The 14,690-nt window shown below is 52.9% G+C and overlaps 1 protein-coding gene across 1 annotated transcript; it reads right to left on the bottom strand.

The window, feature by feature from the left end:
- Window positions 1–1,815: 1,815 nt before the first annotated feature.
- Window positions 1,816–2,627, bottom strand: LOC135578040 (olfactory receptor 14C36-like; the record flags this gene model as incomplete). The annotated part of the gene is made up of 2 exons (XM_065048212.1): window positions 1,816–1,821; window positions 1,929–2,627. Coding segments are annotated over 2 exons (705 nt in total), but the record flags the coding sequence as incomplete, so codon positions are not given.
- Window positions 2,628–14,690: the final 12,063 nt, after the last annotated feature.

Genomic DNA, 14,690 nt, shown 5'->3' with positions numbered 1-14,690 from the left:
AACCCCTCTCTCAGGCTCTCCTCATCAGAAAGATGCTCCAGACCCATCGTCATCTTTGTAGCCCAACACTGGACTTTCTCCAGTAATTTCTTGTCCTTCTTAAACTGGGGAGCCCAGAACTGGACCCAGTAACTACAAATGCAGCCTCACCAGGGCAGAGTAGAGGAGGAGGCTTCACCTCCCTTGACCTGCTGGTCACATTCTTTGCAATGCACCCCAGGTACCACTGGCCTTCTTGGCCACAAGGGCATATTGTTGACTCATGGTCAACCTGTTGTCAACCAGAACTCCCAAGTCCTTCTCCGCAGAGTTGCTTTCCAGCAGCTCTGCCCCTAACCTGTAGTGGTGCCTGGGGTTATTCCTCCCCAGGTGCAGGACTTGCCCTTGTAGAACTTGGGTTCTCCTCTGTCCAGTCTTTCAACCTGTCCAGGTCTCCATGGATGGCAGCACAGCGTTCTGGTGTGTCAGCCCTTCCTCCCGGTTTGGTGCCCCCACCCTGCACTCTCGCACACTTCAGCTTTTCACTGGTGTTTCCCTCTCTGGGGCACTTTCCATCCCAGCCCAGCAGAGAAGCTCCATCTGGACAGGCCCTGTAGAATGAAATGGAGGAAACAGCGATCAGTGACAGTGTCTCTCTGGCTGCGGCACTCAGGATATCCCAACACCAGGAATCCTTCAGGTCCCTGTGCCAGCCCCGCTCCCCAGGACAGCACCGAGTCCTGGCCCCGGGGCTCTTCAGGCAGCTCCTGCTGCCCCAGGGACAGCGCAGCCTGACCCAAGTTGTCACCCACAGGCAAAGGGTTTCTCTTTCCATGTCTGCACACAAAGAGTGCCCTGCTCTTCTCCTGGGATGTCCCACCTCCCCACAGAGCCTTTGCCCAAGGAGAGCACATCCGCACTGGCCTGGCTGCCATTCCTGCACGCTGTCCCCACGCTGCCCACAGCCCCGAGCTGGGGGTTTTGCTCTGTAGAGCAAGTGGGCTGTGGTGGCTCTGCGGGGCCATACTGGTCAGGCTGGGAGGCAGCCCCAGCTGGTGGTGCTCACTGCCACTGACCACCTCCCACACAAGCTCTTGGGTGGCCATGGAGGGTGCTCAGAGGGACCCTGCCTTATTCACCTTGTGCATGGGTGCTGGCCACCAACAACCAACACCTGAGCAACCAGCCTGAAGTCCCTCGAAAGCCACACTGGGACCATGATCTCCTCACACTGAGCCCACAGAGAAATAAGCAAAGCAACGAGCCTCTTGAGAGTCTGTTACTAAGAAATGTTCTTCAAGGAACTTTGGAAGAAGAACTAACCCTCCAGGCACCGTGCTAAGGAGATGCCCTTGCTGATGGAGATGCTGTTCTGAGGCCGGCTCTGTCACAGGAGTGCCCACCGCCTGTCCTGGTCACAGGACTGACACACAGCAGGACGGCGACCAAGCCTTGGGAGCGCTCAGGCCTTGCACCAACACAAGGGCTGAGAAGGAGAGTGTGGGAGTGGAAAGAGAAGGACTCTGGGAAGAACAAGGCTGGCGCTGCCTGGCAGAGCTGCTCTGCTGTAACTGTTTCCTGCATCTTCACACACAGACACCTTGTGCTGAGCTTCACAAAGGCTGCAGAGGAAGGATCTCAGACAAACAGTTCACTGCAGGGTCATTTATTTTCTTTAAATACACAGAAACACGACTTCTCATTTACAAGGTCTTTGACTTGATCTATAAAGGTGGACAGAGATGTGGGATGAAAAATAACATTTCTTTGAGGGCAATATTATCGGAGTTAAAAAAGCAAAACCAAACAAGTATTCCCCGAACTCCAAAAATTAATCTAAAACTACAAAATACAAAAAAGACAGGTTGGACCTGTCATGAGTCATGTCATGAATGATATACAGAAGATGGGAAGCGTAATGCCTTTGAAAAGAATCCAGCCATTAGTACCTTCAAGGCATCCTTGAGCTCCTGGTTCCTCATGCTGTAGATGAGGGGGTTCACTGCTGGAGGAACCACTGAGTACAGAACTGACACCAGCAGGTCCAGGGATGGGGAGGAGATGGAGGGGGGTTTCAGGTAGGCAAACATGACAGTGCTGATGAACAGGGAGAGCACGGCCAGGTGAGGGAGGCAGGTGGAAAAGGCTTTGTGCCGTCCCTGCTCAGAGGGGATCCTCAGCACGGCCCTCAAGATCTGCACATAGGACACCACAATGAACACAAAACAGCCAAAACCGATTAACAGACTAAACACAATAATCCCAAGTTCCCTGAGGTAGGAGTGTGAGCAGGAGAGCTTGAGGATCTGGGGGATTTCACAGAAGAACTGGCCCAGGGCATTGCCCTTGCACAGGGGCAGTGAAAATGTATTGGCCGTGTGCAACAGAGCATTGAGAAACCCAGTGGCCCAGGCAGCTGCTGCCATGTGGACACAAGCTCTGCTGCCCAGGAGGGTCCCGTAGTGCAGGGGTTTGCAGATGGCAACGTAGCGGTCATAGGACATGATGGTGAGGAGATAAAACTCTGCTGAAATGAAGAACAAAAACAGAAAGACCTGCACAGCACAACCTGAATAGGAAATGGCTCTGGTGTCCCAGAGGGAATTAGCCATGGACTTGGGGACAATAGTGGAGATGGAGCCCATGTCAAGGAGGGCGAGGTTGAGCAGGAAGAAGTACATGGGGGTGTGGAGGTGCTGGTCCCAGGCTATGGTGGTGATGATGAGGCCGTTGCCCAGCAGGGCAGCCAGGTAGATGCCCAGGAAGAGCCAGAAGTGCAAGAGCTGCAGCTCCCGTGTGTCTGTGAACGGCAGGAGGAGGAACTGGGTGATGGAGCTGCTGTTGGACATTGGCTGCCTGTGGGCGTGAGGACCTGTGCAAGGAGGAAAAGGCAGTGTCAGGTTAGGGGAGACTTCTCTGAGGAAAATAAACATGCTGTTTCTCATGGAAAGCCCCCTCCCTGATGGAGGGATTTTTCAGCTCATTCTCTCTTTCTACCAGCTGAGAAAAAACAGTTTATCACAGTTAAAAATGCAGCTTGGGCATCTGGTTTCCATGAACACAGCTCTGGGGCAAAACCCCCTGAGTTGGTGTCAGAACAAAAACTGACCCACACTCGCACCCCAACCCCAGAGAGCAAGAGCAGCAGGGACAGGTGGAGAAACAGGCAAGGACACTGCAGTGCTACCAGAAAATAAAGCAAGGACAGAAAGGCAGACGGGCATGCTGTGGAACCTTCTCCTGACCCGGCTGTGCTGCTGCCACTCACATAATGACACTGTGGAGCAAGTACTTTTAGCACCTTTTTTGAGTACCCCGTTCCAGGAACCCTTCACCTGGAGGTCCAGCTGCTGAGGTGGAGACTCGTGACCTGGACCCCATGGCTTTGGGGCAGAGGGTCTGCTGGGGAGGAGAGGAGACCAGGGGTTGCACTGGGAAATGTGTCTGTACTGCACGGGATTGCAGGGGGGCCTGAATCCCCTCCCCAGCATTTCAGGTTGTAGCTCCCACTCCCTGCCCATGTCTGTGCTGCCTGCAGCTGTGTCTCTGTCCCTGGTCTGCTCCCTGTCAGTGTCACAGACCCCGTCCCACCCGCTGTGTGCTCAGCTCTGTCCTGCTCACACCTCCTGGCACTGCCCAGGGGCAGCTCTGTGTGTGCAGGGGCTCTGGAGCAGCTCAGACACGTCCTAACGAGAACTGGGGTCTCAGTGTCTTCTCCAAAGAGAGAAATAAATCTCCATCTCCCACTGCAAACCCTGACGAGCAAGAGTGGAAAACTGAAAGCACAGACTCCTTCCCTTGCAGCTGTTCCTGTCTTGATGTTGTTGTTCTGAAGGACCCTCTGCCATGTCTGTGGGGGGATCTGGAGCTCTGAGCAGCCCTGACCCACACAGCCCCCTTCAACCCCACAAGCTCCCTGCCTGCCCTGCCGGGGGTCGCTCCTTCCCCCCACAGCTGCTGCCATGGGATCTCCCGGGCAGGCTGAGCGCTGACCCTGGCAGGCGGCAGAGTCCCTGCCCGGCACAGCCCTGGGGTGCAGGGACCCTGCTCTGCAGGACAGCCCTGGGCACCCCTGGGTGCTCCCCCTGCAATCACCCTCAGCAGAAGCTGCCATCATGCCCTGTCCCTCTGACAGTGCAGCAGGGAAGCGCTGGTCTGGACCATGTTCTTGTCCTCTACATGAGAAATACTGTGAGAGAGACCTGACAGATCCTGTAAATTGTGGGATGTATCATCTTTAGGAGATCCCTCCAGGAAATGCAGCTGCATTGTCCTACAGCCAGAGACTTACCGTGTTAGAACTGTGAAGATTTGTCACTCAATGAGCCCTCAGCAACCAAACCCCTACATTGCATTTCCCATCTCTGTGCCTTTCTCCTGTGCCCTCGGTGCTGCAGGCAGAGCCCTCAGCCCTGCTGCGTGTGCAGAGGAGCTGCTCCTGGGCAGAGCTGTCTCTCTGCAGCGCTGCCGCTGCCATGAGCTCCCTGTGTCCCAGGAGCCCAGCCCAGCTCAGCAGCACAGGAGCAGCCCATGATGTCCCTTTCTCTGTCCCCTCTGGGCACATCCAGGTCTCCCTGGGGCTCCAAGGGCACAACTTCAAAGTTGAAGTAATCAGTGATGTTGATTCTCTCTCCTCTTCAGAGACACTTCTTTCCAGCATTGTATTTTTCATGTTAAAAAATAAATTGGTATGACAACCATCTTTCTTGTCCCATCATTAGACAGGACACAAGGAATGTTACAGCAAAGGATCTAATTTCTCCAGGCTAGGGGAGGAATATCTTCAGCTGAATGAACTTAGGCATTTTGTTCTGGTTTTACACTCCCAGGTCTAGAGAGACATTCATCAGTCTCTGGCCATGTCATGTCTGTGCTCTGCAGCAAAGCCTTTGCACACATGGGCTCTTGGACACTTGGTACCAGGTTTCCTGTGGCAGGTCAGAGCTGGGCTGGTGCCACAGCTGGGGTGGCTCAGCCCAGATGTGAGGCAATGTCCTCAGCCAGGGACCTGACTGGGGAGCTGGAGCTGTCAGTGCTGCAGACAGAGCTGTGACACGGATGGAATGAACTGCCAGGCAGGATGGCAGGAGTGAGTTCATCTGGTCTCAAGGACAGCAGCCTCCAAGCACAGCAATAGTCCAGATCAAAGCTCAGTCCAGACCTGTAAGGCAATTCAAGGGCCCCATAATGAGCTGTTACTACTGCAGGAACACTTAAAGGACAAACAAAGACCCTGTGTGGCCACTGAAAAATTTAATAAGAGAAAGAGGTGAGAATCCCTGTGTCCTCTTGTCCTCCCTCTTCCCCAGCAATGTGTCCCAGGCCTCTGTGGCTGGAGACAGAAAATACAGAGGTGGATGTGGATCAAGTCATGGGTGACTGGAACTAACACAATCCTTTCCGGTCTATGGGACAGCAGGGGCAGCATCCCAGGAGCTGGGACAGCAGGACGATGTCACAGTGAGGCCACTCTCCACCATCTGTGAAAGCTCATGGAGACTGGGGGGACTCCCTGACCACTGGAGCTCTCACACAGTGTGTGCACTTTTCAAAATGGCCAATGGGTGAGCAGGGGAACTAAGGGCTGTGGCCCAGAGCATGTCTACTGGGACCCCATTTCTGGGTGTCTAGAAGAGAAGGTGACGGGGTTTGCCCAGGGCGGCTTGTGCCTGTCCATCCTCTTTGCTTTCTGTGAGGAAAGGACACGGTTGTGGACGTGGGGAGAACAACAATGGCCCGTTACCCAAAAGTCAGCAAGGCATTCAGCATCATCCTCCACAACATTCTTGTGCCCAAGGCAGTAAATTCTGGTCTGTGTCAGTGTGTAAGTAGATGGGTAAAACCAATCTGGATGGTTGGGCTTGGAAAGGTGCTGTAGAAAGGGAGAAACTTTCCAGTCCTGAGGACAGTCCAGCACTGGAAGCTGTTTCCCAGGAGTGCGCACCCACTCTGTCCCAGAAAGTGACCAAGATGTGTTTGGATAAAGCCCTGAGCAATCTGGTCTGACCCTGCTGTGAGCAGGAGGTTGGTCAAGACACCTCCTGAGGTCCCATCCAGCCTGAATGATGCTGTCCTTCCTTCTCCTTTGTGTTTTCAATTTAGGGACAGCTCTCAGGTTCTCCCTGACCACAGGAATAACTCACATGAGGTGCAGGGCTGCTTTGTAAGTGCCTCTAAATGTTTCTGACCACAACTTTTGCATCCCTTTTCATTTGCTCCAACCCAGGGTTTTTTTTGCTGTCCTAATACCCTTCCAGAAAGAACTGCTCACCTTGTTCATCCTTTCAGAACAGGTTACTCAAGAGGTTTCTGCATCCATGTACAGAGTCTCCACATCAGCCAGACATCAAAGCCACCATTGCAGAAATGGAGATGAGACACTTGACCAGCTCCTTGAACCCAGCAATCGGCACGACTTGTCTCCTGAGATGCCAGAAAACACCTGAACTGTAAGTGCAGAGCATGTGAGTCCTTGTTGGGTATCCTGGCTTGTCTCCTGACCCATGTGGTGCTTCAGGCTGTGAAGAGAATCAAAACCAGCCATTGGACTGGGGTAGTTCCATATTACACGTGTCACACAGGGCAGATGACGGGAGCTCAGAACTCCAGACTCTGCGGCACGGTTGGGACTGCAGAGACTGGAAATGCAGGTGACAGTGTGTGTCAGGGCACACACATACAGATTCTGGCTTCCTTTGGGCCTTTGCACTGACCTGGGATCTGTTCCTTGGCCACCTTTGTCTCAAAAAGAAACTATTCTCCTATGCAACCTCCACATCACAGCAGGGAAAAAAGAGAAAAGTTATGAAAGATGCATGATTTTGTGTTAATTCTGTCCAACAGGTGTACTATTTATATGATTACAAAAAAAAAAAAAGAGAGAAAACGCATTATTCTAAGAACTTCTTTCAAGACACAACTGCGGAGGTGTAGTAGATGTTTTGAAAAGCAAGAATGACTGTTAGGAATGAAATGAAAGACATTTAGTTTATCATCATCATCAGTGATAAGAAAGAGTTCCCTGTTACTGTTACTGTTACTAGTGACAGTACCAGAGTTCACAAACATCTTCAGAGCATCTCCATTTTTCCTGGGCTCCAAAGCTCATCCTGCTCAGAGTTTGACAGGATTGCTGCAAACCCCTGTGACCCAAATCTCTACAACTGTCTCTGCTCAACAGCCTTTTACCCCAGGAAGGGGAAAACTGCCAATGCAGATACCAACCCAGTGCCCAACCTGCCTGGAGAGCCAGGACAGTTGTGCCACACAACAGCCGCCTCTGAGGGAACCTGGAGGTGATGGGATTGAAATGGTTTCAACCAAAAACAGAGAATCAGAGAATCATTTATGCTGGAAAAGACCCTTAAGAACATGGAGTCCATCCGTAAATCAAACACTGCCCAGTCCACCACTAAACCATGTCCCAAAGCGCCACATCTCCATGTCTTTTAAATAACTCCCACAATGGAAGCTCCAATCCTGAGCTGGCAGGACACCATTGGCTGCAGTTGGACATAAGATACTGGTCATGGCAGTGAGTTCAGCCCTCGCTGGCAGAATGTCTCACACCCTCACTGAGGAGGGCAGGGGGCTGGGAGAGGGGAGCACGTTTCAGTTTCCAGATCCCAGCACAGAGCCCAAACCATCCTGCCCTTGGACTCTGGATCCAATTTCCTGAGATGAAAGCTGGTGGGACTTCTGAGGATAATCATGTTAAAAGGCATGAATAATCCTTCAGGTGTTTGTGTAATATGTCTAGGAATATCAGTCGTATATGCTTATATTTACATATCTGTAAAATAGTACTCTGCATCTGTAGTCACCCCTCTGGCAATGACAATTGAATAGGTATTTGCACTAGAAGTCTCCGTACCTCATCCACGAGCACACATCTAAGTGGTTCAGATGACGGGTGGTCTGGCAAACGTCACCCTTTGTGTCCCCAGGTGATGGACACTGCTCATGTGCCTCTGCAGAGAGTGGCAGGAGCTGGATCCCCTTCTCAGGACAGACTCCTTCCAGGAGAGACACAGACACAGGGGAACTCATCAGGGCTTTACGGCATTTCGCTCGGCATCAGTTTGACATATTGGGTGCTGTCCTGTGACTGCCCTTTCTGCACAAATGATCATACAAACACAACCATTTAGTGAGACATGGTCATAAAGGGCTGTTATGGACAAGAAAGCTCATCATGAACTCTGGAGAGAGCGAGGAAGTTCATAATAAGCACCAGGAAGAACCAAGAAGCTCGAGGCCTCTTCTGAAGAGCGGGAGGCCTGAGCAGCCATGATTGGCCATTGTAGGTGTGGGAGAGGGTCAGGGCATGTCAGGGAGAAGCAATGAGATGGCTGATGGCTTCAGTGAACCCTTCCAGCCACGTCTGAGCCCAGAAATGGAAAGCAGTTGATGTCTGCAGGTGGAGGAGGAACAGGAGGAAGATTTTCCTGGGAATACGGAAGGAAGAAAGGCCTCTCTTGGGCTAATCCTGTATGGCAGTGCCATTTGCATGCTGTGGGCATGGCTGTGCCTGGGAGATGGGGAACGGCTGCTGCTGGGGTGGCTGTGCTCAGTCATGGCCCATGAGCTGACCCTGCTCTGCTCCTCTCTTACACTGCCCACACTTGGATGGTCCTCAGGAATCATCCATGAGCCTGGTGGATCCATGAACCTCCTGGAGTGATGGGTATGGATCCAAATAGGGGATTCAAGCAAGTGTGAGATAGGCACATTGAGGTGATTGGTGACCATTGCCAGGTGTATGAAAGAAGCTGGATGAGTTATGAGGAACTCACAGGCATTTCCAACTCCACAGAACACCAGAGCCTTGCAGTTAAAGCAACAGCACTTGACATAAACACCACCCGAAAAACACAAAACACTCACACTGACCACAGGAAAAGCCTTGAAAAACATTGGAGAAAAATCTACCAGGTCCCAGGGGTCAGGGCTCAGCCATTCTGGTGATGAACAAGCATCAAGGGCTGACATGGCATCAGAGCCACCTCCACATGGCCCTCACCACCTGGAACCAGTGTCTCCAAGTCTTTTCTCCACCAGCTTCCAGGGACAGGGACCTGCACTGGTTGTTTCCTTCACAGCTGTGTCAGCGATGGCCCTTCATGAGGTCCCAAACACCCTCAGAAACTTGGGGTTTGCTTCTGCCTTTTACTTCATTGGAGGTTTCTTCAGTTTCAGTAGCTGCAGTTCAGAATTACGACTCCAGAGGGCTCACTAACATGTAAAATGCTCTTACAAGCCAAGGCTCTGTGCATCATTTTCCTAAAGGCTTCAAGTCTGGTGTGGATGATTAGAGAAATTTCAGGAATAGCCAAACAGAGAGCATTTCCATCATAAATAGCAATAAAGCCAAATTTATTCTATTTCCACCCATGCTTGCCCTTCCCTCCCTTTCCAGAACAGGTGGTATCAGCAGCCTCCAGTTCATATTGATGTGTTGCATCTCCTGATAAAGACTGAATATGTCAGAAAAGTGTGTAACTAAATCACCATGTGAGTGAGGAGACAGGCCAGGACACCTCAAGAGGAGTCACACTCCTCTGGACCAAGAGGTGGCTGTTCCTGGCAGTCTCAGGTGCCACAGCACAGCGATACTTGTGTTCAGGAGCTGGTCAAGTGACCCATCTCCTGTTCTGTAACGGTGTCTGAGTTTGCTCAGGTCACCCCTGACTTGAGCCCCATCCACTGCTGGGTGCTCTCCAGACTCCTGCCTTCAGGAACAAAGTTCCAGGAGACCTTGCTGGTGAAGGTGGAGGCAAAGAAGCCATGAAGAACCTCAGTCCTGTCTGATTCTACTCTTATGAAGTTCTGCAGCAGGTCTGTGTTACCCTGGTCTTTTTCTGTAAGGGAGCTGTGTCAGCTCATCTTGCCACCCTCAGCCTCCCCTATAGGTATCAAGTCCAGGGCAGCTTTGGCATATTCTCTGCATTCATGGACAAGGTTTCTAAATTCCTCCTTTGCAGCTTCCCCTGCTCCCACCTCTGTGTGCTGCCTTTGTGCCCTGCAGCTCCATCGGTTCAGACAAACACCCTCACGAGATAAATGCTTCATTTCGCTGGTTCTCAGATAGATCATTCTTGTGCTTGGAGCAGCCTGTCCTGAAAGGCTGATCAGATTTCCTGAGCTCCTTCACCCTTCTGAGCTGCTTCCCATGGCACCACCTGAATCAGCACCCCCAGTTTGACAAAGTCTTGTCCTCTGGAGCTCACCAGCCTGTGCTCTGCTGCTGGCCTTCCTCCCTCCCCTCTGGTACCTGGGACCCCACTGTGTCCTGCTCACGACAGCCAAGGTGGACACTGATGTTCACATCCCTCACCAGCTATTCCTTGTTTCCCAGTTCCAGATCCAGGTGAGCATCACTCTCATTGGCCCACAATGCAGACATGTTAAGCAGTTGGCCCAAGATCCTTTGGACTGATGGCACTTGCCACTTTGCCAGACCAGTGAATGTCAGAGCAATTACAGTTCCCCACAGGAACGTGCTCATTGACTGGTGAGTTGCTCGAGTTGCTGACAGAAGATCCATTTCTTCTCCATGATCAAGTCATTTGTAGCACACAACTTGTTGCCACCCTGTACTGGGTTTACCTGGCAAAGTCTTGGAACTGGGGGTGAGTGTGGGTGTGCTACAGTTGTCACCTCTCTGAGAACACAACAGGAGTTCGACCAATGTCAGACAGAGCCGATTTCAGCTGCTCCAGGATGGATCCACTCCTTGCCAAACCTGTGCCACTCAGTGATGCTGGCAGCACCTCTGGGATATTGTATTTGAGAAAGGGTAAAAAACGCTGCACAACAGCAGGTGGGAGAGAGGAGGGAGGAGATGGGAGAGAAAAGCACTGCAGACACCAAGGTCATATCCCACAGGACCCAAGCAGGTCCCTCAGCAGGCCAAAGCTTGCTCTCCTGAAATCCTGCTCTTGGCCTTGTTCTCATCTCCCAGGAGCCTCAGCTCCACTTTCCCATCCCTGACTGTTCCATCCTGACCAACTCTTTCTGGTTTGTAAGTGTCAAGTCCCACAGGGCACCTCACCCCACTGACTCCTCAGTCACCCGTGTCAGGAAATGTTGTCAATGGGTTCCAAACCCTCCTGGATGGCTGGTACCTTGCAGATATTGTGATATCTCAGGTCTGCCATGAGGACACGGCCCTGGAAACATGAGGCTTCTGTCATTCGTCTGAAGGAGGCCTCATCTCATTCCTCTTCCTCATCAGTGAGTCTGTACCTGATGTCCAGTCACCTCAACATTGCCCATGTTGTTCTGCCCTCTCATGCTGACTCCTCAACCTTCAGCTGACATTGTCTGTCCCCAGGCAGAGCTCCACGCATTCCTGCTGCTCTCCCACATGAAAGGAATCAACCCCTGTGACTCCAGAGCTCTGACATTATGAGTATCAGACACCCAAGACCCCAAATTTCCTCCAGGAGGTGGTATTTGTAGTGTCCTGTAACTCCTCACGCTGTTCTCTTGGGAGACACACCCTCATCAGGATGCAAACATTAACAGCTGAGCAAATGGAGCTTCAGGCCAGGGAGAGTCCAGACCTTGCGAATATCTGGTATTCGCCCATCAGGAAGCTCTGAAGTTTGACAAGTTGAAGTCTCCAGTTCAGTATCAGGGCAGGACAATAACCTCATCCATCAGGACAGAGCAGGACCTGACATGCTGAGCAGTGGCCCTGAGGAGAAGGGCCTGGGCACTACAAGGGCTGCCACATGAGCCCCTGGAGAGGCAGATCCTCTGCCTCAGTCATTGCTCGGGGCTCTTGCTGGTGCACGGTGATGTGGGGTGTGTGATGCTGCATGAAGGACAATGGTGTGACAGTTCCCACCCTTACTGGGGGTGTGCAAGGAGGCCTTGAGCTGCCCCCAGTGTCTGAGGACAACATGTTTCTTCACAGGCCTTGTTGGCAGAGATGATCACCATAGCCAAGGAGACAAAGACTTGGGTTCTCTTGGAAACATCAAGGTCCCCACACCAGCCCGTGGTGCACGCTCACCATGAACAAGGCAGCTGCACACGGGGCTGCATGAGGAGGAGCGTGGGGACCCAGACACCTGCAGTTCTCATCCCATTCGGTTCAGCACTGGTGTGACCCACACACACGGGTGTGTGCCAGTGTGCGGCTTCCCAGTTTGGAGCAGCATGGAGGAACTGGAGAGTGCAGGGCTGTGCCAAGGCAGGTTCAGCACCTTGTGCACATGGTGTGGGGTGCTGAGGGACCCGGGCTGCTTTGGCCCAGCAGCACTGGGGGGGCTGCAGCAGTGCAGGAGTAGCCTGAGAGTGCTTGAAGGGCGGTTTCAGAGATGGTGGAGGTTTTCTGCATAGGGGGAAAGAGCTTGAGAAAGAAAGAATGGCCCAAAGTGCAGCTGGGGAGGTCCAGGCTGGACATGAGCAGAAAGGAATGTGATGGAAGGGCAGTGCTGTGGGGGAGCAGGTCAGCAGAGGGAGTCTGCATCAGCCCAAGGCTTTGTGCTTCAAGGACCAGCTGGGGAGGATGGAGAGATCTCAGCAAAGGAAGGAAGATGCTCAGACAGGAGCAAGGTGGGGCAGCAGGGGGGATGTCTCCAGCCTGCAGGGACAGAGGTGCAGGGGATGCCACAGCACAGGACAGGCTGTCGTGGAGATGATCAAGGGATGTAAAGAGGCTGAAAGCCAGACCAGACATGAGCTCCTTCTCCCCTTGGCTGTGGCTGTTGTCTGCACCTCTGATGCCTGTGAGGAGACACCTTGTCCTTGCAGCACAGGGGCCTCATGGCCTCCTTGTCCCCAGGCAGGAACCTGGGAGGTGTGGGACCATAGTCCTGCCCTTGGCCGTGCACAGCCCCACATCACACTGTCCCAGGAAGGGCCCTGGGCAACGTGGGAGGGACAGGATCTGACTCCCCAGGGTTGGGGGTCAGGGCTTAGTTCTTTGGTTAATCAAACACATCCAGGTTTACGCAGCATCAGAGAGACCTTTACTTTGCTTTTCCTGACCTGTCATCACTGCCTCCAGTTTTCTGCTCTAACCGAACTCTGGGGTCAGTTCTTCAGCTGTGTCCCTCAGTGGGACCCATTAACATTACAAGAAACTTTGGAGTTTACATCTGACTTTGACTTCTTGAGAAGTTTCTTCAGCTTCCCCTCAGGGTCTGAGGTTCATGGACTCAGCACCAAACCCACCAGAGGGGTCATTAAAGCGCCTTGGGCTGCTCCTGTGCTGCTGAGCTGGGCTGGGCTCCTGGGACACAGGGAGCTCATGGCAGCGGCAGCGCTGCAGAGAGACAGCTCTGCCCAGGAGCAGCTCCTCTGCACACGCAGCAGGGCTGAGGGCTCTGCCTGGGGATCTCAGGAGACGAGCAAGGCAGAGAGAGATTAAAGGTGGTCAGGACTGGAGGATGACTGAGAGCTCACTGGAGGAGAAACCTTTGCAGCCCTTGCCATGGTAAGTCTCTGGGTGCAGGGCAGTGCAGCTGTAGCTCCTGGAGGCATCTCCTGAAACTGGCACAGGCACAGCTTGTGGGGTCTGTAAGGACGGGGCTCTTGTCAGGCCATGTTGAACAGCTGTGAAGCCGGGTGAGCACCCAGGGGTGCCCAGGGCTGTCCTGCAGAGCAGGGTCCCTGCACCCCAGGGCTGTGCCGGGCAGGGACTCTGCCGCCTGCCAGGGTCAGCGCTCAGCCTGCCCGGGGAGATCCCAGCAACAAGGAGGGGAGAAGCTGTGGGGGGAAGGAGTGATCCCGGGCAGGACAGAGTCATTCTGCCTTTGAGAGGGTGCTGTGTGGATCAGAGTTGCTGACAACTCACCCCCAGGGACATTCCAAGAGGCACAACAAGGCAGGGATTATCTGACAGGGAAGCAATTATTGCCTTTTGTCCTCTACTCTTGGCTGGCTGGCTAGGAAAGGTAAGGTGGAAATATGTCTTGCAGTTACGGAGAAAGTGCTGAAACTCCAAATATTGATTTTTCTCTGAGAGCGCAATTCAACGCTCTCTGGCTCACAGAGCAGCAACATCTCCTTTCCAGCCCCTTTAGGGCTGGTGTGATATTCTCAGCAGAATCCGCACACACATGGAGATGTTCCTGGGCAGTGCTGAGCTGCCAGGAGGTTTGTGCAGGGAAGAGCTGAGCACGCAGGGGGTGGGACAGACTGACACTGAGAGCAGTGACAGGGAGGAGACTTGGGGACAGAGAAACAGCTCCGGGCAGGAGATGTCTCTGTGGGAGCAAATTCCCTAAGCCCATCATGCCCTGTGGGGCTCTGGGATGTGCGACATGTGGGGCTGGGGAATCAGCCCATTCTGTCCCAGTCAGAACGGCTTTAGGACATCCCAGTGCTTCCCTGGCATGATATTGTGAATTATGATTACGATATAAGTAGATTATGCTTATGTATAAACACAAGAACTCCCCCCCTTTCCCAGGTCCCGGTGCTGTAGGGCAGGGTTGACTCCTTGGGAGCCCACAGGAAGAGGCCCTGATCCTCACAGCACAATCAGAAAGCACAAACCAGTGCTCCAGCCAGGGAGATGACCACAGGGGCTGCCAAAAAGGAGAGAACAATTCGCATTTCTGTATGTGGTGGCACAGGTGGAAGTACAAGAGGGATGTTGGTTGAGGCGGGGAAGAGATTTTCTGGGAGAACTCTCTCCTGATTTGTCAACGTGCTCTCCTGTTTCCACAGCGCCCCATGCCCACAGGCAGCCA

The sequence above is a fragment of the Columba livia genome, unplaced genomic scaffold, assembly GCF_036013475.1.
Source record: "Columba livia isolate bColLiv1 breed racing homer unplaced genomic scaffold, bColLiv1.pat.W.v2 Scaffold_244, whole genome shotgun sequence".
NCBI lineage: Eukaryota > Metazoa > Chordata > Aves > Columbiformes > Columbidae > Columba > Columba livia.
The sequence above is the reverse complement of the archived record's forward strand: the minus strand, read 5'-3'. Positions and strand labels throughout refer to the sequence as shown.